General features: G+C 47.8%; 1 protein-coding gene across 1 annotated transcript in view; it reads left to right on the top strand.

The window, feature by feature from the left end:
• Positions 1-26,589, top strand: part of LOC140427104 (cationic amino acid transporter 2-like) — a 74,820-nt gene that overhangs the window by 19,555 nt on the left and 28,676 nt on the right. Inside the window, exons 3-9 of the mRNA XM_072512618.1 lie at positions 4,638-4,793; positions 6,950-7,115; positions 9,426-9,562; positions 21,308-21,530; positions 23,289-23,425; positions 25,820-25,922; positions 26,020-26,192. Of these exons, the coding sequence (XP_072368719.1) occupies positions 4,638-4,793; positions 6,950-7,115; positions 9,426-9,562; positions 21,308-21,530; positions 23,289-23,425; positions 25,820-25,922; positions 26,020-26,192 (1,095 nt within the window). The remainder of the gene's footprint in view (positions 1-4,637; positions 4,794-6,949; positions 7,116-9,425; positions 9,563-21,307; positions 21,531-23,288; positions 23,426-25,819; positions 25,923-26,019; positions 26,193-26,589) is intronic.

Raw genomic sequence — 26,589 nt, 5'->3', positions numbered from 1 at the left:
TGCAGTCCTGTGCATGGTTTTGTCCTTCAGTCACAGCAGTGACCACAGCTCCCGGTGGTACTCTTTAAAATTCATTTTTACAGTATGTGGGCAATGCTGGCTCGGCCAGCATTTACTGACCATCCCTATTTGCCCTTGAGAAGGTGGTGGTGAGCTGCCTTCTTGAACCGCTGCAGCCCCTGAGGTGTAGGTACACCCAGTGTGCTGGTAGGGATGGCGTTCCAGGATTTTGACCCAGTGACAGTGAAGGAACGGGGATATGTTTCCAAGTCAGGATGGTGAGTGGCTTGGAGAGGAACTTGCAGGTGGTAGTGTTCTCGTGTGTCTACTGCCCTTGTCCTTCTCAAATGGTAGTGGTCGTGGGTGTGGAAGATGCTACCTAAGGAGACTTGATGAGTCCTTGCAGTGCATGTTGTCGATGGTACGCACGGCTGCCACTGCTCGATGGTAGAGGGAGTGAATGTTTGTGGAAAGGATATCAATCAAGCTGGCTGGATGGTGTCGAGCTTCTTGGGTGTTGTTGGAGCTGCACTCATCCAGGCAAGTAAAGTGTATCCCATCACAATACTGGCTTGTGCCTTGCAGATGGTGGACAGGATTTGGGGAATCAGGAAGTGAGTTAATCGCTTTCTCACCTGCTCTCGTAGCCACAGTATTTATAAAGTTAGTCCAGTTCAGCTTATAATCAATGGTAACCCCCCAGGATGTCAATAGTAGACGATCCAGCAATGGTAATGCCATCGAACGGCAAGGGAGATGGTTAGATTTTCTCGTGTTGGTGATGGTCATTGCCTGTCAATTGTATGCATGAATGTTACTTGCCATTTGTTAGCCCAAATCTGGATATTGTCCAGGTCTTTCTGCATTTGGACATAACTGCTCAAGTATCTGAGGAGTCACGAATGGTGCTGAACATTGTGGAACCGTAAGCAAACATCCCCACTTCTGAACTTATGTTGGAAGGAAGGTCATTGATTAGGCAGCTGAAAATGGTTGGGCCTAGGACACTACCTAAGGAACTCCTACAATTATGTCCTGAAACTGAGATGATTTACCTCCAACCACCACAATCACCTTCCTTTGCGTCATGTATGACTCCAGCCAGCGGAAGTTTTTCTCTCTTTTAGCACTAGAGAGCTGCTGGCCGTATGTGTGAGGAGTCCTGCCTTGAGTCAATGAATGATCTGGCAGCCATACAATAGCTCCTGGGTGACCTGGTCAAGCAGGGAAGGTCTCGCCCTGAACATTTCAGCTTGGGGGTGTGGGGGTATGGGAGGAGATGGAGGGAGGTATGATCACCGCCTCCAGATAGAATTCCTGCCTCTCTTACACTCACTAAGCCTGGCAATGGATTCCCTAGCATCACAACCTTTATTTAAAGAAGGTTCTCCAGCTCTCTGTCCTAAATCTCTTACTTTTAATCTGATATCAATGTCCCGTTGGTCTAGTCTCCAATAACCACTACTTTTATTTATCCTGTCACGTTGCGTCATAATTTTCAGCATCACAGTCCAGCTGCATTTTCATTCCCTATTGCATCAACATGAGAACAAAATAACATAATAGATAGGAACAGGGGTAGACCATTCAGCCCCTCTAGGTTATTCCGCTATTCAATGAGAGAATGGCTGACTTAATCTTGGCCTCTACTCCACTTTCCCCATGAACTTTGACTCCTCTGTATTTCAGAAATCTGTCTGACTCAGTCTTGAAGATATTCAATGACTCCATGACTCTTTGGGATAGAAAATTCCTCAGGTTAATGACCCTCTGAGGGAAGAAATTCCTTTTCACCTGTGTCTCAAATAGGCGATCCCTATTTTGAAACTGTCTTTAGGTTCCATCATGATAGGAAACATTCTCTCAGCATCAATCTTGACTCCATCCCTTTGCAATAAAGGTCAACATTCGATTTTCCTTCCCAATTGCTTGCAATACTTGCTTGCTAACCTTTTGCGATTCATGTACATCGACATCCCGATCTCTCTGTACTGAAACGTTGGCAAAAAGGTTTCAGGAAGGCATTGAAGGACAACTGTCTGATTCCCTTCCACCGCTGTGTCATTTTGCCAGTGGTGGGAAAGGTGGCAGAGGGGCCTCTTGTCGGGAGTCCAATTGAACCACTTAAGTGGTCAAGTAAGGACAGGTTCATGGCTCTGGGATAATGTTACCACATTGAGCGAATCTGCTGCTGGGTGGGAGATCACCAGACAAAGCCTGGGGGCCTTCAAGCAGGTTTTGTTTGGGACCCCTCCTTTTTTGATCGCAGAATTGCCTCATAGTGGCAATGGTCACCCCTGTGGCAATGGCATTGCCTTCCTTCAGCAACCCCTCACCCCTCTCTTCAGGGCTCCCTATCTGGCTCTGGTACCCTCACTTACTTGCCTTCAAGGGCACACGCTCATTGGTGCCCGCTCATTCACCATGTGCAGTCCCAGAAATGGCCACCACTAGCAATGGCGTTACTGAGCTGCCGGCCTTCTGATAGAGCTGAAAGCCCGTGGGAGTGGGTGGCAAAATGGGACCAGAGGTCTTTCCACCCACTGAAGTGGGGTAGCTCCTCCCACCCTGCTTTCGGCCTCACGATGGAACATCTAGCACCTTTGTATCCCCTCACAACTTGCTTTCCTACCTCTCTTTGTATTGTAGAAAATTTGGTTCCGTACACACAGGCCCTTTATCCAAGTCATTAACACTGAGTGAAAATAGTTGAGGCCCCAGCACATGATCCCTGTGGCACTCCACTAGTTAAAGTTTGCCAGCTTGAAAATGGTGCATGTCTCCTGACTCTCAGTTCCCTGTTAATTAGTCAATCCTTTATCCACATTAATATGTCACCCCCAACACTCTGGGCTCCTACCTTTTATGTAGCACTTCTCAAGTATTTTTTGGCAATCCATAGACACTAATCTACTGGTTCCTCTTTATCCGTTCTGCTTGTTACATCCTTAAAAGAACTCAAATAAATCTATCAAACATAGTTTCCCTTTCACAAAATCATGCTCACTGAATGTCCTGCTACTTCTTTAACTTTCCATTGAGATGTGGAGAAATGTCTGCATCCAGAGAGCGGTGAGCCCATGGAATTCACTCCCACAAAAAGCAGTTGAGGCCATAACATTATGGCCGCAATTCTCTGGCTGTTCACTGGCGGTGGGATTCTCTGTTCCCACCGGTGGTGCACCTCCGCCCGTTGGATCCCGGTGGCATGGGGTGGCTTCAATGGGAATTCCCATTGGCAGCGGCAGGAGTAGAGAATCCCGCCGCCAGCGAACGGTGCGCTGCCTTCCGTTGCCGAGAAACACGTGGTCATAATGAATGATGGAGCAGACTCAAAGGGCCGAATGGCCTCCTCCTGCTCCCGTTTTCTAAGTTTCTATGTATAATCCAGCATTTTTCCATTGACAAATATTAGTCTAACAGCCCAACAGTTTCCTGCTTTCTGGCACCCTACGTTTTGAACAGGGGTGTTACATTTGTAGTTTTCCAATCTGCAGGGATGTTCCCAGCTTCTGATGAGTTTTGGAAGGTTACAACCAATGCATCCACTGTCCCTGGCGCCACTCTTTTAAGACTCCAGAGGACTTCATTCGCATTCGTTTGCCTGGTACCTTTTCTAACATCCCTCCTGTTTGGTGGAACAAATGCTGCTTTTAATGCTGCAGCTGAGGTTTTCCTCAGGTATTATTACATCTTAGCTTTTCTACCCACTATTCCAGGGTTAGATATAAATGGTCATTTGGATGTGGTAACAGGTTTAATGGTATGAGGGAAACATTCACCCTCAAGTGTTTCTCTGTTGACGATAGCTGTGGATTGTAGTGATATTTAGATATCAACATACATGATCAATGTATGTAAATGTCGTACAGTCATTTCAACACTAGATGGCTCACAGTCAGATACTATAAGAACTGGTTTCCCGCTTTTTCTAAGTCAGATGATGATGTGATTCAGAACAGTGAACAGGGAAGACATAGAATAGCTAGAGTGAGAGAAGTTAGAACTAGTTTGTTCTAATAGTGTATAGTTATACAGTTATCTGTATTGTACTTTAATTCTTTATTGTTAGTTTAGTATTGAGTAAAAGGACTCACAGTTTATTATTTTATTATTCATTAAATAGTTAATCTTTTAACAAGAAGACTATTGTTCATTTTATCATCCTGGTGAATTCAAGGGTAATATATATATTTTAGAAAAGTCATTATTTAAAATATTACATGGCTCAGGCAACTTTCAGTGAGAATTTTAAACAAATTCCAAGTGAGAATACAATAAGTACAGTAAAGGAAAAATTGCGATCCTATTGTGTGACTTTTTAAAACAAAAATTATCTCAAAGTGCGTCAACAGGCCAAAAGGCCGAAAACATTGTTAATAAACCGGAGACCAATTAATATTAGTGGGGAAGTGCAATGGCAGTAAGTTTACCTTTGGGTAATAATCTATGATGATTCAGCTGCCTGTTATACATATCTTCTTGTTTTTATTCCACGTGGCTTCAATGGGAATGAACAACAGGCAGGATGTATAGTGGGCGAGCAAGCCAATATCAAAACAGATGGTATTGTTTGAAAGTCAATGAAAGCTGTACTTTCACCCTGGTCTCATTTTACCATGTATTTTCCACTTCAGGTACATCTAGTGTAGCGAGAGCATGGAGTGGCACCTTTGATGAACTGCTAGGCAAACGCATTGAGAACTTTCTCAGCAACACTATCAAAATGGATGCCCCAGGATTGGCTAAATATCCAGATTTCTTTGCTGTGTGTTTGATAGTGTTATTAGCAGGTAACAGTAATTTATAATATCATTAATAAATGAGCAATTTTGTGATCAGTTCCAGTTCTAACATGGAAACAGACCACCTTGACCTACCAGTTGGTGTCAGAATTTATTCTTAATGCAAGCAATTAATTGTCAGATTTATCCAAAGCACAGTGGTTAGCACAGTTGCTTCACAGCTCCAGGATCCCAGGTTCGATTCCCGGCATGGGTCACTGCCAGTGCGGAGTCTGCATGTTCTCCCCGTGTCTGTGTGGGTTTCCTCCGGGTGCTCCCGTTTCCTCCCACAGTCCAAAGACGTGCTTGTTCGGTGAATTGGCCATGATAAATTGCCCTTAGTGGCCAAAACGGTTAGGAGGGATTATTGGGTTACGGGGATAGGGTGGAAGTGAGGACTTAAGTGGGTCGGTGCAGGCTCGATGGGCCGAATGGCCTCCTTCTGCACTGTATGTTCTATGTAATAATAATAATCTTTATTAGTGTCACAAGTAGACTTACATTGACACTGCAATGAAGTTACTGCGAAAACCCACTAGTCGCCACACTCCGGTGCCTATTCAGGTACACTGAGGGAGAATTCAGAATATCCAATTCACCTAACAAGCACATCTTTTGACACTTGTGGGAGGAAACAGAGCACCCGGAGGAAACCCACACAGCCATGGGGAGAACGTGCAGACTCCGCACAGACAGTGACTCAAGCCGGGAATCGAACTTGGATCCCTAGTGCTGTGAAGCAACAGTGCTAACCACCGTGTGAACAATTACACTTCAGAAAGTGCTTAATTAGCCAAGGAGTGCTTTGGGAGGTTCTGAGATTGTGAAAAGCACTCTACACATGCAAATCCTTTCTTTCTTATTGACAATGCTAACTAAGGACACCATCTCATTTGGGGCAGCACGGTAGCCTTGTGGATAGCACAATTGCCTCACAGCTCCAGAGTCCCCAGGTTCGATTCCAGCTTGGGTCACTGTCTGTGCGGAGTCTGCACATCCTTCCCGTGTGTGCGTGGGTTTCCTCCGGGTGCTCCGGTTTCCTCCCACAGTCCAAAGATGTGCAGGTTAGGTGGATTGGCCATGATAAATTGCCCTTAGTGTCCAAAATTGCCCTTAGTGTTGGGTGGGGTTGCTGGGTTATGGGGATAGGGTGGTGGTGTTGACCTTGGGTAGGGTGCTCTTTCCAAGAGCCGGTGCAGACTCGATGGGCCGAATGGCCTCCTTCTGCACTGTAAATTCTATGAAATCTCAGACTAAAGGGGCGATCCTTTAAAACAGAGATGAGGAGGAATTTCTTCAGCCAGAGGGTGGTGAATCTCTGGAACTCTTTGCCGTAAAAGGTTGTGGAGGCCAAATCACTGAGTGTCTTTAAGACAAAGATAGATAAGTTCTTGATTAATAAGGGAATCAGGGGTTATGGGTAGAAGGCAGGAGAATGGGGATGAGAAAATATTAGTGGCCTAATTATGCTCCTTGGTCTTATGGTCTTATGAGGCTCCATAAAGAATATCCATTCTTTACCCGGAACTTGGAACTTGCTGTCACACGGAGTGGTTGGGACGAATAGCATAGGTATATTTAAGGGGAAGTGAGATAAGTAGAAACATAATATGATCACAGGAAATAGGAGCATGAGTAGGCCATTCAGCCCCTCAAGCCTGCTCTGCTATTCAACAAGGTCATGGCTGATCTTCTACCTCAATGTCCCTATCCCTTGATATCTTTAATATCTAGAAATCTAATAATTTCTGCCTTGAACGTACTCAATGACTGAATCTCCACAGCCATCTGGGGTTGAGAATTCCTGAGATTCACCACCCTCCTCATACAGTCCTAAATCGTCTACCTTCTATTCGCCCCTGGTTTTAGACATTCCAGAAAGAGGGAACATCCTTTGTGTATCTACTCTGCCGAGTGCTGTAAGAATTTTGGATGCTTCAGTGAGATCACCGCTCATTCTTCCAAAGTACAGGAAGGAGAAAGGAATAGAAGGAGATGTTGATAGGGCGTGATGGGGTAAAGTGGGTGATAGCACACGTAGAGCATAAACACTGGCAGAGAGTGGTTGGACCAAATGCCCTGTTTCAGTGCTGTAATAATTTGATGTATCAAAGTGTCCTCATTAGCAGATAACTGAAATGCTCTTCACACCCTCTCCTTTTTAGGTCTTCTGTCATTCGGTGCAAAAGAATCAACAACAGTAAATAAAATCTTTACAACTATTAATGGCCTTGTGCTTGTGTTTGTCATTATTGGAGGTTGCATCAAAGGAAACATTTATAACTGGAACATTCCTGTCGAGATGCTGGTCAACATCACTGCAGAAACACGGTATGTGCCAGCCTTCACCCGCTGGCCATTGGACATTGAAGGTGTGGAGTGAATGTGTGTATGTCAAAGCGATGGATCAATGCCTCAACCTGCGAAAGTTATAAAATGTCAATGCCTGGTGCTCTGCTGACCAGCTCTTAGCCTATCATCATCGCAGCTTGAATGAATGTTTGCTTTGTATAAAAAATACTTGATCAGCAGTTAGTATTTTCACAAATGTTAGCAAAAATGAACAGAAGCTAAATAATTATAATTGAGCAGGAGAGTGTGAATAATTGGATTGCTCTTTGAGCTAAAACAGACGCAGTGGGCTAAATTGTTCTTTCTGTGTTGCATTATTCTTTTTTTTTAAATTTAGAGTATCCAATTAATTTTTTTTCCAATTAAGGGAAATTTAGCGTGGCCAATCCACCTAGCCTGCACATCTTTGGGTTGTGGGGGTGAAACCCACGTAGGCACGGGAGAATGTTCAAACTCCACATGGACAGTGACCCAGGGCCGAGATCGAACCTGGGACCTCGGCGCCGTGAGTCAGCAGTGCTAACCCACTACGCCACCGTGCTGCCCTTGTGTTGTATTATTCTACGATAATAGAAACATAGACCGGAATTCTCAGACCATTGGGATTCTCAGGGCTGGCTTCACCGTTTGTGAGACTAAATGTGGAGGAACTGTGACGTTTTATGACAAAAAAAATCTGCGCCGACTCTTCACTGATCCTGCAACTGATGAGGGGCTAGCAGCCGTGCCGAGTAAAACTCCCAGCTCCCAAGATATAAATGCCTAGCAAATGACCAGTTCCGTGGCCGTGCTATCGCACGGAAGCGACTTACAGCTGTCGCACCGTAAAACATGGCGCTCGCCGTGCATGGACCCGACCTGCCAAATACTGCCCCCCTGGCCACCCCGTAGTCACCCCTTGGCCACCCCCTCACCAGTTCACCCAGCCCTCGCGGATGCCCTCCCTCCCGGCCAGCAGCACCGCTCCGGCCGACTGTGGTAACGCTGGACAGTCCCGTGCGGTCGGAAACTCGGCCCATCGGGGCAGAGCTTTGCCGGAAGGCCTTCAGGTGACGCGCTAACGCCGATCCAACAGCGTGTGGCGTGCGACATGATGACACCGTTTCGGAGGAGGCGGAGGATAGAAAACAGGTGTCGCCCCCAATTTTGGCATCAGAAGTGATTCTCCGCCCGATAGCTGATTACAGAATCAGCGTCGGGGAACGGTGAATCCCGCCCTCTGTTCCTGCTGTCAGTGCACCCCGTCCATGGGTTTCCTGGTGGTGTGCGGTTTCTTCAATGGGACAAGCGACAGGAAGAGAGAATCTTTCCACCAGCGATCGGCGGGCTGCCGAGTAACAGGTGGCTGGGGGCGAGATAATCCCACCCATAGAAACATCGAAAATAGGAGCAGGCCATTCAGCTGTCGGGCCTGTTCCGCCAATGAACATGGTCATAGCCGATCCTCTATCTCTTTTTTTAAATTTAGAGTATGCAATTCTTTTTTTCTAATTAAAGGGGAATTTTAGTGTGGCCAGTTCACCTACCCTGCACATCTTTTTAGGTTGTGGGAGTGAGATCCATACAGACACGGGAAGAATGTGCAAACTCCACATGGACAGTGACCCGGGGCCAGGATGTGAATCCTGGTCCTCGGCGCCATGAGGCAGCAGTGCTAACCACTGCGCCACCGTGCTGCACTAGTTGATCCTCTATCTCAACGCCATACTCCAATGCGCTCCCCATACCCCTTGACACCTTTAAGTCTAGAAATCTATCCATTTCCTTCTTAAATATATTCAATGATTTGACCTCCTCAGCCTTCTATGGTCGAGAATGCTCAGAATCAATGTAAATTTCCTTGGTTAATTTAGCTTCTTTCCATCTGAAAGTGCCATCTCCTGCTGCATGGGATTCACAGGTGCCAGCTGCCGTGCATTAGGATCCTAATTTATCTTTGTACTTTGCATCTTATTGAACCTCTCAGGGTCCAGGCACCCAGTTCACTGGTCTGAGCTTGGGGATTGGCTGGAGGATTGACTCTAACTACCAATGACAACATGGAGAGAAAAAACAAAATGGCCGGCGGCAAGGTCAGGCTCAATCATGGTTCTACCTGTAGCTGAATTGTTTGCTGATGCTCTCTGTCTAAATTAATGGACAAAGAATATCCATGTGGTTGATGCACTGGAGGGCACATCACCTGTGAGTCTGTACCACAGCATTATCACAGGAGAGAGGGAGAGAACATAATAAAGAAATGATGCTTTGGTCAACATTGTGTGCTTATATGTTTCTTATGTTCTTTAGAAATCTGTCCTCAACGATAAACATAACCAGTGATTATGGAGCAGGAGGATTCATGCCGTACGGATTCAGTGGTACTCTGACCGGTGCTGCCACTTGTTTCTATGCATTTGTAGGGTTTGATTGCATTGCGACTACAGGTAATTTCTTTTGGAGCTGAACAGAAAAACTATGAATACTGTTTGTAATGAAAGCAGGTTATTGAACATCACTGTCATACCCAATAAAAGGCATGCCATATTCATAAATTTAAACACGGACGATGCTGATGTGGAAACTTTTGGAAGAGCCTTTATTTATTTTAGAACTGATTAGCTGTTAAGTTGGCAGCCAAAGAGGTCAGGTAACCTTTGTGACTTCAACACAGACTATCACAATTCCAGGAAATTCGAAATGGAATCATAATATGTGGGTCCCTTTGAATGGACATCCCTCAGTTGTGGAATTCAAACCTTCCTTTGTTCAAAGCTTGCTTCAAGTGTCCAGGTTTGTAATGTAACTGAGGAAAGCTGACATGACCAGTTTTCCATAAGTTAACTGTGAAAGCTCATCATTTACCTTCTATTGTATACTAATGACCGTTGACCATGTGAGTGAAACTGGCTCTCTGATACTATAAACTTTTTATCCCAAAACTCAGAAGCGATCTGGGGTAGTCTACAGAACAACACTGATAAGGCAACAGCTGAATAGAAAAGTTCTGCTACTTTTGTTTTTTAAGAACAAAGAGGCTTAGAAGGCTTTTTTAAAGCCTCCCAGTCTCATTCCAAAACTCAAGATCAACTGTAAAGAAATTGGACTCAATAGCCACGAGTGCCTGACTTCATGACACTCCTGATATTTGTCCATAGCTGTCTGAACTTACCTGAACTACAATTCAAGAGTGGGAAAAAGCTTCTTTCTTCACTGGATTTACAGAGACATGTGAACTGTTAACAATTCTTTTGGTTTAATACCTGTAGAAGTCCATTATCTTCTTCAATCATATCATTCCGGAGTGTGTGGCATGTGACTGACAAAGGCCAGAATTTTACATTTTATTTTCAGACATGTTTCCGACCTGGAAGAATGTTAAATCACGGGTGATGATGTCATGAGTGCATCCCGTCATCATCATGAACTCATGCAATATTATGGTCAGTGGGGGTGTGCAGGAATATGTGGCACGCCCACTGACAACTAATCAGCCACTTAAAACAATGAAAACATCAATTGACTCAAATTTAATCGAGAAATTGAGTGGGCAAGACAGAAAGGCAGCCAACCCGGTTTTGCACTTTTCTCAACAAAGGGCCGATACAAAAGGGCTGGAGAATTGGCTTTGTGAGTAGTTGGGAGTTCAGGTGAGAGTTTACAGTGGCTTTATTGTTGAGTATTCAGACCTTTTCCTCTGGATTCTTGTTCTGGCCTTGTTCTGAGGATTCTTTTGTATAGTCGACTCTGTGCATGGGCAGTATTGTGTTCCCCGCGGAGGGTACTTCCTCTTAGGAAGAAGAGAGGGGCTGAAGGTACCGGAAACCAGGGGCTGGATTCTCCGCACTCCGTCGCCAAAATCGTGGCTGGCGCGGGGGCAGACAATCCATTTCCCCGCACGGAATCGGGACCGGCGCCGGTTCTCCGATTCTGCGGGCCCCGAAAAGCGGTGTACTCGAGGAGTACACCGGGCCACCTAGGACCTACCTGGGGCAATTGTTGGAGGCCCACTCCGCCATCCTCTGCCCCTGACCAACTGCAGACCCGTACGCGGCTGCCCTGGTCGGGGGCGGGCCGATCGGACGGCAGGGGGGGCCTGATATGCGGCCGGGCAATGTTTATGCGGGCTGTCAGGGTCATGCGCGTGTCCGATCGGGGGGTTTATTTTCAGGGTCTAGCTCCAGGGTCCGAGTCCACCATGGAGCACGCGCGGTCGCTGGAGGCCACCGCCGTGCACATCCGTAGCCTCCGATCCGGAAGTGCTTGGGCCCGTATCTGCACCAAAACCTGCTAGATTTATGTCGGGTCCCTGCTGACCCCCTGCAGGGCTAGGAATATATAGACCCGTCACGCCAATTTTTCTGGCGTGAAAGTCCACCGCTCTGACGCCGGCGTGGTGACATAGTCCTAATAACGGAGAATCCAGCCCAGGTGTCCGCAAGCTGCAAAGAAAACTGTAGGAGAAGAGGTGCTGGCACAGGGGGTGCAGCGCCAACTGGTGGCAGGCATGGCAGAAGGTGCCACTATCCTGCTGTCAGAATGTACAGGCAGCAGTACAGCTACCTCAACATGTCCAAGGTCCAGAGCCGCAGGGGACTCTGCCTCTCTAGGGACATTGTGACATAGTTATGTCAAATAATCAGGCTGGAGATTGCCTTCAGCCACTTGCCTATCGCTCTGAAGGTCACAGTATCCCTCAATCTTTATGCATCTGGATCATTCGAGGGATCGGTGGGGGATATGTGTGGTAGTGTCCTAATCAGCTGTCCATAGCTGTCTCAAGCTGGTGGCTGACACTCTCTTCAGATGGGTCCTCATATTCATTCATTGCTGGACACACTAAGTCAGCCAAGCTGAGCAAACCAGAGGTTTCGCAACTATTGCTGGGACCGCCACATCCAGGGTGCTATAGATTGCACTCATGTGACCATCAAGGCTCGAGCGGGTCAGCGAGGTGCCTTTGCAAATAGGAAGGGTGACCACTCCATGAATGTGCAGATAGTGTGTGACCACCAAACCCAGATTCTTTACGTCCGTGCAAGGAACCCTGGCAGCACCCATGATGCATGATGCCCCACACCCAGACGCCAAGTTTTGCCTTTTTTACCTACTGTAAATATGGCAGTCAATGAGGTTGCCCTTCTTTCTTTGGATATCAATATTATATAGCTCAGAGTCGCCAGGTATCAAATGATACCACCACAAGGTTCAACCAGATATCGATCAAAGAGCCAAATACCAGTTAGTTAGTTCAGGATCAAGGGTACATTATTTACACACACAATTAATCATGCAACATAAACACTACTAGTTAAGCTACACCTATCGACTATGACAACATGTACTTAACTTCAGGCACCCGGCTTAGGTCAGAGGGACAGCTGCCGTTGTTCGGATCTGTATCTATCGAGTCTGTAGAAGTAACTGCTGCTCAGCTGGGCTCATCCATCTGGTAGCGGGCGTTGAACGTGACCTTGCTTCTGGTGGTGCTGCGATTGGAAGTAGACGTTGCCGGAGCGCCAGGTCCAAGAGAGGCCAAACACATGGTGGTGTCTCTTTTTATTCTTGGGGGTTTTCGCAAGCCAATAAAGGGGCGGGGGTCTTGATGGCTGGGCGTGTCTCAAGTGGTCATTGACGCTGTTGTTTACGCTTCCCGATTACAGGGAGTGGCGCCGAAATGTCTGGGAATGCATCGGTCGCTCAAGTATCAGTCCTTTGTCTGGCGGAGATGGGCCATCAAAATGCTAATCGGTTGGGGGTTTCGATGCCGTCTGGATTCCTCGCTCACAAATATACATTCAGGCTCTGAGCCTGCCTGAATCTCGCATTGTCCATTCTTCCCACTATGCTTTGCAACCTTCCCTGTTCCTGGTTGCAAGTGGCCATCCCAGATGGCTACACAAGGCTGGTCGTGGCTCCAGCTAAGCTGCATAGTTGGTTCCTGGGTGACAAAAGAGTTTCTGTTGAAAAGATGGCTCATGTCCCCCCCCCCCACCCCCCACCCCACACCAGTCCCTCAGACAGATCCGGAAAAGAGGTACGATCGGTGTCATGCCTCCACAAGAGTGGTGGTTGTGAAGGCTGTTGCCCTTTTTAAACCACAGTGTGTCTTAACTCGTATATGGTGGGCAAATGACTATGAGACTCAGTTTATAAAACAGAACAATATTTATTCACGCGCACACAATGGTTATGGTTGTTCAATCACACACTCTCAATCATAGTTTACACTATACACCAATAGTTCCAAGATCTTAACTTGGCAGTGACTGATAAGCATTAGGCAGATATCGGCCTGTTATCTGTAGTTCTGGTCTTGTAGTCTTCTGTTAGTTGGTTATCAATCTGGTTCTCTTCTGGCACTGGTCCTCCTTCTGTTGGTAGTGTGGATGGTGTCTTTCGTCTGCCGGTGGAAGTCTCCTTTGTTAGTTACTGCTGCTCAAGAGAAAGAATGAATCCGTGCAGGAACTCTTATGCTGTTTGAATTTTGTGACACTTTTTGGTGGGCGGTCTCTTGGTCATTTGTCAATCAATTGATCAGGGCTCAATCAGCCTGACCAATAAAGTCCAATCAGGGGCTGCCACATCAATTTTGGGGTGGGCACTCAGTGGCCGTACTTGAAGGTGTTGGAAAAATGTAGGCCGTTCCAAAGAAGGAAGTTAGGTGCCGCTGTGTCTGGTAAACAATTGTGATTAACAGGTCAGCTCTATTGATCCTGTTGGTGGCCTGGAGATAGCCCTTTACTTATGTTGTTTGCATCAAGCTGTGACTTTGTTTGAAGTCTGCAAAGCCTTTTCCTGTAGCTTTACTTGATCTGCCTGCAGCCTGCTTGTCCATGCCCTTGACAACTTTTCCCAGCATCTCTTGCTGGACGCCATTTTAGGTGGCCACAAGGCTATAGAGCTGCTGAACATGAGGTCCCTCTACCTGGAGGTTCTGGGGGTGCCCTCCAGAGTGAGTGTCGCTTAACATTGCGGTCTACTGCGCTCTGCACATTCTGGCACTGACAAGGGGGAACCCACTCGAGGATGAGGATACCACACGTCTCAGAGGAAGACTCTACTGATGGAACCATTGATGAACCTGGGCAGGCACAAGGTGAGGATGAGGAGGCAGACTTGACAAACCTTCAGGGAGGCAGGGACACCACAGAGGCCTTGGTTCAATGCTCTTTAAGCTGGGCTGCCAAGATGTGGCTTCCCTCTCTGTGCAAGGGAACTGCCCCCGTCAGACAAATTTCTGAGAATACAATGCCATTAACCTAATGTGTCTCACAATCTCTGTAATAATGTTTGCTGCCCCTGGTGTCTATCATAAGACACTGATGAAGCTTGCACCTATGGGAAACATGAGGAGACTCAGGGTGTTCAATCAAAATCTTGATTTATTTCAGCACCAGAATTGCCAGCAAGGAACAAAACAAAGTCTCAAATACACAATACATGGTACTAATGAAATGAATGTATGACATCAGTGAAAATGCCATCCCGTGCTCATGGTGCTCTCAACTCTCCCCATCCCACTCTCTGGCAGTGTCATTGGAGGCAGATTGCTGACTCTGATATCACATTGACTCTGACGGCCTTCGTGGTGGTCCTCTGGCCAGCAGGGTCTGAGCATGCTCCCCCTGGGAGGGTGCGACCAGCGACATGGCTGGGAAATCCTCAGTTGTCGCGGTCTCAGAAGATGCCACAGTCACTGGCAGAGGAGCTGCCACCCTCACCCGGAGCACCGTGAGAGGAGTCCACAGAGGTGACAGGCAGCTCGTCTGCCTGTGGGAGGTTTGTCTGGACCTTCCTGCTCACCATGATGGATGTGCAACTAGCAGAGAGATCTCATCCATCTCACACACTGTTGGTGACCTCCTGAGGTCATTACCTGTGTGTGGGCTCACAGGCCCGAGCGCAACCCTGGAACTCCTGATTCTGTTCCCGGAGATGCCTCTCCATGAGGGTCATCGCTCTCTCAATCAAGGAAGCTGTGCACTCAGTGCTCAGGGTCAACACAGAGCGCAAGCTCCTCGTGAACTTGCTCATGACAGTACCATGACATGAAAACCTTCAGGGATCTGCGTCAGATCTCCCCGCAAATTCCACTGGACATCCAGCATCAGCTGCCTGATGGATGACTCCAGACTCTCATCATCTGTCTTGGACTCAGCCCTATCCTGGCCTCTTGCAGCCCTGCGACAACTGGTGCCAAAGGGCCTTGATCAGCTCCTCATGTGAGTTCAAGTTGCCCTCACCACAGTGCACTCCAAGCTGAGCTAGCACGCCACCGCCCACTGAATTTCCTTTATCCCCGCTGGTGCTTGATGCAAAGTGCGGATGTGGTGAGGTGGTTTGCCCAATGGTTCCTCCCTCAGGTGTCCAGGATAGGGGTCCTCGGGGTCAGCGGTGCATTATGATGATGGTGCTTCTGAGGGAGAAACGGAACATGTGAATTAAGAACATCATCACTAAGTGTCTGAGCAAGCACGATGGTTGTTTGCCAAAATGGACATTTGCCTCACTGAGGCAGTATGAGTGGCCAAATGATGGGTGTCCAGGATTTTAACTTCTCATTGGATGCCACAACTCGGCCCTTCTTGCACACTCTCCCACTATCATATATACCCACTGCACTCTTACCATCCTGCAAGACTCTTGCCTCTCAGAGACTTGTAGACCTTCCTCCTCCATGTCCATGGCACCCAGCTCAAACCTGGACAGGCTTAGGATGTTGGGCATCCCACCACCCATTCATATGCGCTCCAGCTTGTTATGGCTTCTCTTCTGAAGGTAAGCAAGTGCATTCACTAGTCCGCCCCCCACTTGCTACACCATTCCAGCATTGGGGACCCCCCCACCTGCTACACCATTCCAGCATCAGGGACCCCCCCCCCCACCTGCTACACCATTCCAGCATCGGGGACCCCCCCCCCACCTGCTACACCATTCCAGCATCAGGGACCCCCCCCACCTGCTACACCATTCCAGCATCGGGGAAACCCCCCCCACCCCCCTCGCACCCTGGACTGCCAGCTTGATGTTCCTGTTAGATTGCCACTCCTCACTCTTCTATACACACAAGATGAATGGTAACATCTCCCACCCTTGCCTGACACATGGATATGTGCCATTTGACACGATGTATCTCACACCCCGAGCGTAGTGCCCTGTAGTCATTTTCCAAAACATCAGTTCCATGCCAAGTTGGTACTTACCCATGCAGCGTGCAGAAGATCATTGAACCTCTTTCGGAACTGGACCCATGTAGGGTGCACCACATCATGTACGTTCACTGCACCTTGTGGCGTGACATTCTCTTCCATTGAGTGGTTGGTGCAGGCAGCTGTTTGAGAATCCTGGGGCCTACCTGCATTAGCATTGCACTTGCCGTGCTCACTTGGTGCTGAGGCTGGAACCTGTGCCAAATTTCATACTCTCTCATTGACAGATCCATTTGTCTCCTCCACTACCCCTGGCAGCCTTCAGAGGCTTGGCTGGGCTTTTTTATTTACCCACTCTGGGTCACCAATTTGACTCAGCACCCAGCCAGTTCTGGTCCCTGCCAGCATCACTGTACCAATGTCTGCCCACGTTTCATGCTGGTTGGCTAGCCAGCAAGAAATCAACGTTCGCAGCCGGAAGCGGACGACACGGTCGCTTCCAGGCCCACTGATCAAATGCGCATGGCAATCGTAAACTTCTGGCCATAGTGTTTAGGTATTTTGGGGTGAATACGTGAATAAGCTTTTCTCTTTGTTTAAACCCACAGAAGCCTGCTGGAAATTTTAAACTGGCAGGGAATTTGGAAATGCACGCATCTATCTTTTCAAAATTAAACCACACAAACAGGTGCAGATTAAGTGGATTGGCCATGCTAAATTGCCCCTTTGTGTTCAAAGATGTGCAGGTGAGGTGGGGTTACGGGGATAGAGTGGGGGAGTGGACCTGGGTTAAGGTGCTCTTTCAGAGGGTCGGTGCAGACTTGTTGGGCCAAATGGCCTCCTTCTGCACTGTAGGAATGATATGGTTCTATGATTACGGACAGAAGGGAAGGAATTGGAGGTTTCAGTTTATTTCTCCTTCCCTGTCTGGAACACCAGCTCCCCAGGGATTCCCAACGGCGATCACACCTCGTGAGATCTAACCCGATGAGATGTTGCGATCTGGATCCTGCCCACAATGGGCGGGACTCAGTCTCGCACGGCTAAGTGAGTGTAAGGAGCCACTTAGCCATGCTGCTGCTGGATCCACCACACACCCAGCAATTATTGACCTCTCTGAGGAGGCCCCAGCTGGGCGCCGTTCAGTACTTATCTCCACAAACGGAGACCAGATGGAATGGTACCTGGGGAGGTCTCCCAGGCAATCGGAGGCCCCCAGGAGGTTGGCCTCCAGGCAGGGTGGCACCCTGACACTGCTGGTGCCAGCCTTGCACCTTGGCATGCCACCTGGGCATCCTTGCAGTCTCACCCTGGTGCCAGCATGGCACAGTGCAGAACGAGGGCATCAGCCCAACATGGCTGTACCGACCCTCTGAAAGAACACCCTAACCCAGACACACTCCCCTGCATTATCCCCGTAGCCCCACCTAACCTGCACATCTTTGGACACTAAGGTGCAAGTTAGCACTGCTAGGGTGCCTAGTTGGCACTGCCAGTCTGGCCGTGGCAATGTGCCAGGCTGGCATTTTTCCCATGTTGAGGATTGGGCCTGGGGATGCTCTGTCCATGTGAAGCGAGGTGCGGGGAGGGTGGCCCAAGGACCCCCAACAGGTGAGTTGGGGGAGGGTCCAGAGGTTGCATCGAAGGGGCTGAGAGATCGGGTCGCCGGAACTCCTCAGTGTAAGAAATTACGCTGAGTGCGGCCTCGTGGAGAGGGGTGGGGACATTCCATGCCAGGACACTAAAAAAAGAGTGCCGTAGCACCGGGAACGACCCTGCTAAACCCGCCCAGAATGGACTCTATTTTTTTTTAGTTAGACCGTGCCCAGAGAATCTTTTCTGCAGTTGGGAAATAAACTCACCGGCTAGACCGGCTCCTCAGAGGCTGGAGTGCCATTTTTAAAGGGTGTCCCATTCTCAAAGTGAGGTTGAGGGTCTTCAACACCCTCAGCCCTCGACCCCGGAGGTACAACGTCCTCCCCATCGCTAAAGGTTATCGTGAGCCCCACCTGAACCACCCAGGCATAAGGGTGACCCTGCCCCAGACCCATCCATCCTTGTGGGCAGCGGGGCACCCCCCCCCCCCCCCCCCAAGTGAGCATACCTCGCAATGAGGTCACTCACTGCCACCCAACTTCAGGGCCCCCTTTTCAGTCCCTCCTGTTTCAGGCCTCCCACATCTTTCAGCACTCCCCCTTCATTTGAAAGCGAATGGATTTATTAGTGATAGGCAACATGGTTTGGTGTAGGGAACGTCATGTCTTACCAACTTGATAGAGTTTTTTAGGAAGTGATTGACGAGTGTAAGGTGAGGATGTTGCCGACATGGACTTCAGTAAGGCGTTTGACAAGGCCCCTGATGGTACACTGGTACAAAAGGTAAAGTCGCAAATTCAAGGGACAAATGCGAGGTGGTGCATTTTGGAAGATTAAATTGAGGTGTGAATTATACAGTAAATGGCAGAACCCTTAGAAGCATTGACAAAAAGAGGAGTCGAGGTGTTCAGGTCCATAGTTTCATGAAAGTGGCAATGCAGGTGGATAAGTTGATCAAAAAGGCATATGGCGTGCTTGCCTTCATTGGCTGGGGCATTGAGTACAAGAGTTGGCAGGTCATGTTACAATTTTATAAACTTTAGTGGGGCTACATTTGGAATATTGCGTGCAGTTCTGGTCGCCACACGACCGGAAGGACGCGCTGCTTTGGGGAGAGTGCAAAGAAGGGTTACTAGGAAGTGCCTGGTTTGGAGTGTGCTAACTAGGAGGAGAGGTTGAATAAACTCGGATTGTTTTTGTTGGAAAGACAGTGGCCTGATTGAGGCCTACAAAATTATAGAGGTATAGACAGGGTGAATAGTCAGAAGCTTTTTCCCAGGGCGGCAGACTCAATTACAAGGAGGCACAGATTCAAAGTATAGGGGAGATGTGCGGGATAAGTGTTTCACACAGAGGGTGGTGGGTGCCTGGAACACGTCAGTGGAGGTGGTGGAGGCAGTCACGAAAGCAATGTTTAAGTTGTATCTTGATAGACGTTTAATTAATTAATAAACATGCCCATTTAAAAAACAAAGATGTGTCTTGATAGCCACATGAACGGGCGGGGAATGAAGGGTTATAGATCATGTGGGCAATAAGTAGTAGGTCTAAACAAGGAATCAGATTGGCGCAGGCTTGGTGGGCCGAAGGGCCTGTTCCTGTGCTGTAATGTTCTCTTTGTCTTTCTCTCTTTGTCTTTGTCTTCACCTTCATGAAGCCCCTTCATTCCCTTTTCACCCTCCCAACTTTCATATCCCCCACTTCACCCCCCCCCCCTTTCATGGGCAAAGCACCCCTTAGGCCCTATAAACTGGCACTGCCAACCTGGCACCGGGACACTGCTCGTGGTACCGTGGATGGCACTGTCCCCGACCACCCGAGGGGCTCCAATGGCCTCCGAGCCCCATGGCATGTCTATCATGCCTGGTCTCGCCTTGTGGAAACCAGTACTAATCTGTGCCTGCGTGAGGCCTCGCCGTAGCGACGGGTGACTCCCACAAGCCAGGAGAATGCAGCCTTAAATAGGACGTGCATATTTAGCTGAGGCTAATGGTTCATTTAAATCTAATTATCTGGATCACACCCAGCGTGCACCTGGCACAACGGGACCTTCACCGGGCCCGACATGGTGAGACAATCACGGCCAATGGGCTGGATTCACTTTGAGACGAAGTGCTGACGCTGTCGTGAAAACTGTGGTCTTTTACGTCAGGAAAACTGGCGTCAAAAGGCCACCGATTCCCCGTTTTGCGGGTGGCTAGCAGGGAGCCATCGTAGAGCTTGCAGCTCTAGCTGCCGAATTGGCCCTCAACACTTCCGGGTCAGAGGCCGCGTATGCGCGCGGCAGCGGTCTGCAGCGCTGCGCCGTGCTCCATGGCGCAGCCCCGCGGACCTGGACTACCAAAGTAGTGCCCCGCATTGGTCGCATTGGTCGCTCGCGCGCCCACATTGCCCCAGCCCCGAATGAAGCCCCCCCCCCTGCCCGCCGATCGGCCCTCCCCCGACTTGGGTGGCCCCGGACTGAGTCCACAGCCGCCACGCAACGATCCCGGAATGTGTGAGCACACGTAAGCCGTTGGGAATTCGGCCAGTCGGGGACAGGGGCTTCATTCGGGGCTGGGGGCAATGTGGGCTGGCGGTCCGGCCTGCAGCCGCCTGAGGCGGTGGATACTTGTCGCAACGTACTCCTCGTGTATGCCGATTTTCAGGGGGCGGAGAATTGAAAAACCGGCGCCGCTCCCGATTCGGCCGCCAAAACGAATTCTCCGCCCTGTCACTGAACGCGATTTCGGCGTCGGGGAGCGGTGAATCCACCCCCATATTTTTGGCTGCGATGAAGAGATTTTTAGCCTCTTAGGGAACAAAAGGAATGGAGTGTGGACGAGAAAGTGGAATTGAGGCTTGTTCTAGGAGTGTGTCCAGCAAATCCTCACCAGCCAGATTATATTGTTCTCTCTGCAAGTCGAAGTTTGGTCTTGAATTATACATCCTCTTGGCCCCGCCTATGAAGTGTAATTCTGATTGGGAATTCAGTGAAGTAGGGAGGGAGGATTTTATCCATTCTAAATACACATGCAATGAAAGTATCCCAATGAAAATGCACTGACCACGCTGAAAATATTCTTTAAATTATTGATGGTAAATTAGGCTTATTTCAGTTCCTTTCATTAATGCTGCATCATTTTAAACTCATTTTAGTTGTTATTTTGCGATGAGAGTCACATTAGAAAATATTGTCATTGTGACCCATTTTAATTATCTGTGAGCACAATATTGTGTATTTGTAACCTCAGTTTGTGGACCTGCATTCTGTTGGTTAAACGTTGGGAAGGGTGGGGATAGGGGTCACAGAGGTCACAGAGGTCATAGTGCAGTCCATTGATAGATCTTTCTTTGTTAAAGGAAATGTTTGTGAAGGAAAAATGATGTTCAAAAGAACCAGAAGGAATCTTGTGCTATTTTGCTCTGTTGTATTCTGATTCTCTTGTTTTATTATTTCCCTAGGTGAGGAGGTGAAAAATCCCCAGAAGTCCATCCCGGTTGGGATTATAGCTTCTCTTCTCATTTGCTTCTTGGCCTACTTTGGGGTTTCTGCTGCCCTCACACTTATGATGCCTTACTACCTCCTTGATACTAAAAGTCCACTTCCTGGTGCCTTTGAATATGTTGAGTGGAGTCCTGCTAAATACTTCGTAGCTGTGGGTTCACTGTGTGCACTTTCAACAAGGTATTATATGAAGAGAATACTAATGGCTTCTCAATCTAATATAATTGCCAACTTGAACCACTATTTTTGGCACGTCAAGAATTCAGTCCTTCAATTGCACTTCATGTTGTTCCTTGCATTACATATTCAAGAAATGCATTTTTTACTTTACTTTGCACACTGGACTTGGATACATGGTGGTATGGTACATGGAGACCCATACTGCCCTCCTAGCATAAATAATTACAAAAAGGGCGTGGTATGTAAACTACAATAAGACTGTCCTTTCACTTTATTCTACAGAGCTGCATTATTATCATTTTTAAATTTAGTTCACCATGTTTATAAACTGATGACAAGTATAAATTACAGGTCGAGGGGGAAAAAACATTGTTATCTCCTTATTAATTCTGCAAATGTACTTTTGGTACAGAAGTGGTTTGTCCTTTTTACTGTGAAAAGGGCTAAACTTTCTTCCATTGGAATCTGTTGCTTGCAGATAGATGGTGAAGTTGTCTGAGGGATTTCCATTGTATAAAATTAAAGTTTTTTCATCAAATAGTAATTAGTAAGTAAGTAAATTTACAGAACTTCTTAGTGCACACATAGGAAAGTATTGGACCTACTTGAGGCCCCTTATTCTTGGAATAAATATTGGGCACGATTCAGCGGACTCAAGCCAAAATCTGGTTTCAGGCAGGGAGTTTTGCATTGGCTGTATTGGCGAGATCGCTGCCCATATTCAACAGATACTTTGTGACAAAAATAACCCCCCACAGGATTCTCGACATTACTGGTTCGCACACCATCTGATTCACCCGGCTCGTACCTCAGTTGTTCACCGCTAACAAGAGGGAGCTGCTTTTAAACGCTCTCTCGCCACTCACTCCTAGTCAGCACACAAGCATGGCAGTGCGCCGACCTGCTCCTCACTTTGGGGATGCCGACCTCACAAGGCTTCTCGATGCTGTCATGAGAGGCACCCTGTTCCCCTGAGGGGGTTGGAGGACCAGGTGCAGGGTCAGCAATGCCGCCTTGGAGGCAGTGGCAGAGGCTGCCAGTCCGGGCAGCATGACCAGGAAGATCACCGTCCAATGTGAAAATGAAAAAAAAAAGAAATGAAAATCGCTTATTGTCACAAATAGGCTTCAATGAAGTTACTGTGAAAAGCCCCTAGTCGCCACATTCCGGCGCCTGTTCGGGGAGGCTGGTTTGGGAATTGAACCCACGCTGCTGGCCTGCCTCGGTCTGCTTTAAAAACCAGCGATTTAGCCCAGTGTGCTAAACCAGCCCCAATGTTGGAAGAAGGCGTCGTTTAGTGTTCTAAATGACGCCTGCGTGACTTCCCGCTGGGGGTCAGGTAATTTCCGGGATGCTGCTGCATTTGAATTTAATCTCGTTAATGAGATTTAAACGAATACAAATGAGGGTTAAGGATATTCTCGCCATTTGTGGGCGTGATCCGGAATGTGCCATCAGGAGTGGGCCGGGTAAATCGCAAAGTGGTTCAAACCCATCGCGAATCTCAATTTAGCCTCTCCCGCTATTCAACCGGTGTGCCCAGATTCACGCTGGGCATAACGGGATCACAGAATCGCGGCAATTATATTCAACAGTTTCCTATGCAGTGTTCTCCATTCATTCCAATCAGTGTCACCCAATTCTAATGTGTGTATCTCAACTCTTGACCGGCTGGAAATTTGCTGAGCACTATTTATCTGTCTCTCATCTCGTTTTTAGTTTGCATTTTGCTTTTCATTCTGATTTATTTCTCCACAGCCTGCTGGGCTCCATGTTCCCTTTACCCCGCATTCTATATGCTATGGCCAGGGACGGTTTACTGTTTGGCATTCTTGCAAAATTGAGTAAACGTCAGACTCCAGTTGTGGCTACAACAATTGCAGCAAGTATTTCCGGTGAGAGGAATCATTTTCTAACCCGATTCAGGCTGAAGATTTCCAAATGACTGTCTCTCGGTGTTTAATATTGTTTCAATCTATAGGTTGTTTAAAAATTTTAATGTGAACATGCAAGAGGATATTTCTAATGCTGTATTCCCAACATTGTGCTGTGGAATCTTTGGGCAGCATTTTCAGACCCCACTGTGGTGGGAACGGAAGCAGATGTGGCCCCTTGCCGGCACCAGCCATTTTGTTGCCGGGGTGAATAACCGATTGTGCTTGTCAAGAAACTTGTTAGTTCAATGAAAGGAGGCCAATTGGAATTTCTCAGTTGGCCTCCAGTTTCTCATGCTGGTGGGCAACATTTTAGGTGCCCTGGGGCGAGCAGGTGGCAGCACGCTGGGATAGGAATGTTCCAGACAGGTGCAGCAGCCGTATGCTGTTTTGTAGATGGGTTCCCCTCTGCAAGAGTGGTGACCTGGTTCCAAGATCAATTGGCAGGAATCTTAGGCCCTGCAGTGGTCAGGAATGGGGGGGGGGGGGGGAGATAAGGCCTGAAAATACCAGAAAAGTCAGGCCTGTTGGTTTTCTGATCTCGTTCCCGGCACCAGCTTTTTTACTACAAGGTTGGGACTGACTAGGCTCAATAAGACCTTTGTTAAAGGTATGCCTCGGAGGCTGACCAAATTTCCTAATCAGCCTCCAGTTTCTGCTGCGACAGGGAAGCAGGGGCCAGGCCAAATGCTGGAGGCAGGCAGCCAGTGGCAGGCCAGGGAACCAGCCTCCAAGCCACTGTCAGTGCACCCCAGGCCACCTGATCATGGAGCTCTCCAGCATCCTCCCCCCTCCTCAATACTCCCCAACAGTGGTGACCTGACTGATTTTTGTATTTTAAAAATAAATGTTTTTTTTTTAAATGGTAGAGATGGCATATTCTTGTTGAAGCAACCTCTCATTACTTACCCTTTACTGCAGCATGTGCTCCTCTGAAGCTGTAAGGCCTTGATTTGGACTTCCAGCTTCAAAAGCCCTCCTGTTACCTCCATGTCAATGGAGGGAGAGCCTCTGTCAAATTTAGACCATCATCTCTGCCCCCAATTGTTTTGATTTGGGCTTTTCTCTGGTTTCTTTCTTAATATCTTTACTTTTTTGGTGGGTTAGTTAATATCCTGCCATTCACACCTCATCTAGTCAGATCTTTTATTTATTTAGCTGTCCTATTACTACTCCCTTTGCTTTGGGCCTTGTAAACATTTGTCATTTAATCTCTCCTACCCTCCACCCTATCACAGAGCTTCCATTTTGTTCTTCTCCCCCCCCCCCCCCGTTCCCCACAGCATTCCCCCCCCCCCCCCCCCCCCCACCCCCACCCCCGCCCCCTGGTTTCACTTGCTCAAAGCCTCTTACATTTCTAACTTTTCTCAGTTCGGAAGAACTCTGTTTCTCTCTCCAAAGATGCTACTGAACCTTTTGAGCATTTCCAGCATTTTCTCTGCTTTTCTTTCTAGATTCTATCCCTTGGCCTGCACTCCTCCACTACAACCACCCCCCTCCCCTCCCAACACAATTGGAGGGGAAATCCTGTCCTTTATTTCACATCACTGCAGCTGCTGGGAAAAGTCCCAGTAGGACCTGTCAGTCAACCCCAAAAAATAGAGTATTGTACTTTCCTCTAAGGTGTTGTCCTCTGCCTCCATGGGGGATTATCAATCCTCCAGTACCTCATTCAAGTTGACATTATTTAAATCTGAATTTGCACAGCTCGTGTTTTTAGTGTTGAGGAGGTCATCACAGAAGAGCCTAATACATAGAATCCCTACAGTGCAGAGAATCCCTACAGTGCAGAAGGAGGCCATTCAGCCCATCGAGTCTGCACCGACCCTCTGAAAGAGCATCCTACCTTGACCCACTCCCCTGCCCTAACCCCATAACTCCACCTAACCCATGGGAGGAAACCGGAGCACCCAGAGGAAACCCACGCAGACATGAGGAGAATGTGCTGTCATCACTCTGGATATGTACATCTCTTTCGGCAGGAACACAAGAATAATAATCAAGAGTGGTGGTGGTGGGGGGGGCGGGTGATATTCTAACTATTTTAGCATTATTCAAAATAATTTCAATGGAAATAGGGAAACAATCTCAGACCTGTAAAGTACACAATTGATAGTGGACGAGAGAAAGTCAGATGAAATAGTCACATGCGGACTCTGAGTAGAGTAGATTTGATGGACTGAAAGGCGACCTTGCTCCAGACTATCTTATGTTCTTGAATCTTGAGGAGATTGAAGAGTTCACCGCACCGAGAGCGAATTGTTATCCATTTACTTACGTATATTCAATGTATGCTTCTTAAACCACGTAAAACAGAAATAATTTTGAAATTATTGCTTCATTTTCCTTTTTTAGCTGTAATGGCATGCCTTTTTGACCTGAAGACATTGGTTGACATGATGTCCATCGGAACACTTCTGGCCTATACTTTGGTGGCATCATGTATCATTATCTTGAGGTAAAAGTCCTGTTTCCAGGTAGCTGAGACGTCAATCCATATGTGTACATACAGAGGTTTCATTCATCAACCAAAAATATTTTGTTTATGCAAATAGGTACCAACCAAATTTTAGTAATAACGTTGACGTAGAACTGAATGAAGAGAAGCAAAGTCAACAGACTACAGAGGCCCCTCAGGGAGGTTTCAGCTTTAGTTCGTTGGTAATTCCACTTCAATTCGCCACACAGCAATCATCAAATATTGTTACATGTTGTGTCGCACTAATAGGTGAGTACTCAAAAAGTATTACAAAGTCACTCAAGAATCAAACAACATGATAAACAATGCTGTATTACTTGGACCATGCTGCAGTGAGATAGAAGTGTTGTATATCACAGCTGATCTTCCTGGCAGCATAATGGGATGTTTGATACGCAAGTGGAAATGTTGCTTTGGTCTTCATACCTGGTTGTAGCTACCCCAGGGTAGGGTGTTACAGTGCCCTGCTCACTTCTCAGCTGGGATGACGACGGGACACAAGTTTGGATGGATGATCCCCACCCCGTCTACTCATTCGCCAGTTACAATGCCATGGAGGTCCTATCAGTGTCTTCACAAGGTCTTTGCCCGTCTCTGCCAGGTGCCCGCCATCATCGCCAGCACAATTAACATCAGGGATTGACGA

Source organism: Scyliorhinus torazame, chromosome 7 (genome assembly GCF_047496885.1).
Source record: "Scyliorhinus torazame isolate Kashiwa2021f chromosome 7, sScyTor2.1, whole genome shotgun sequence".
NCBI lineage: Eukaryota > Metazoa > Chordata > Chondrichthyes > Carcharhiniformes > Scyliorhinidae > Scyliorhinus > Scyliorhinus torazame.
This window is presented reverse-complemented; position numbering and strand designations above follow the sequence as displayed.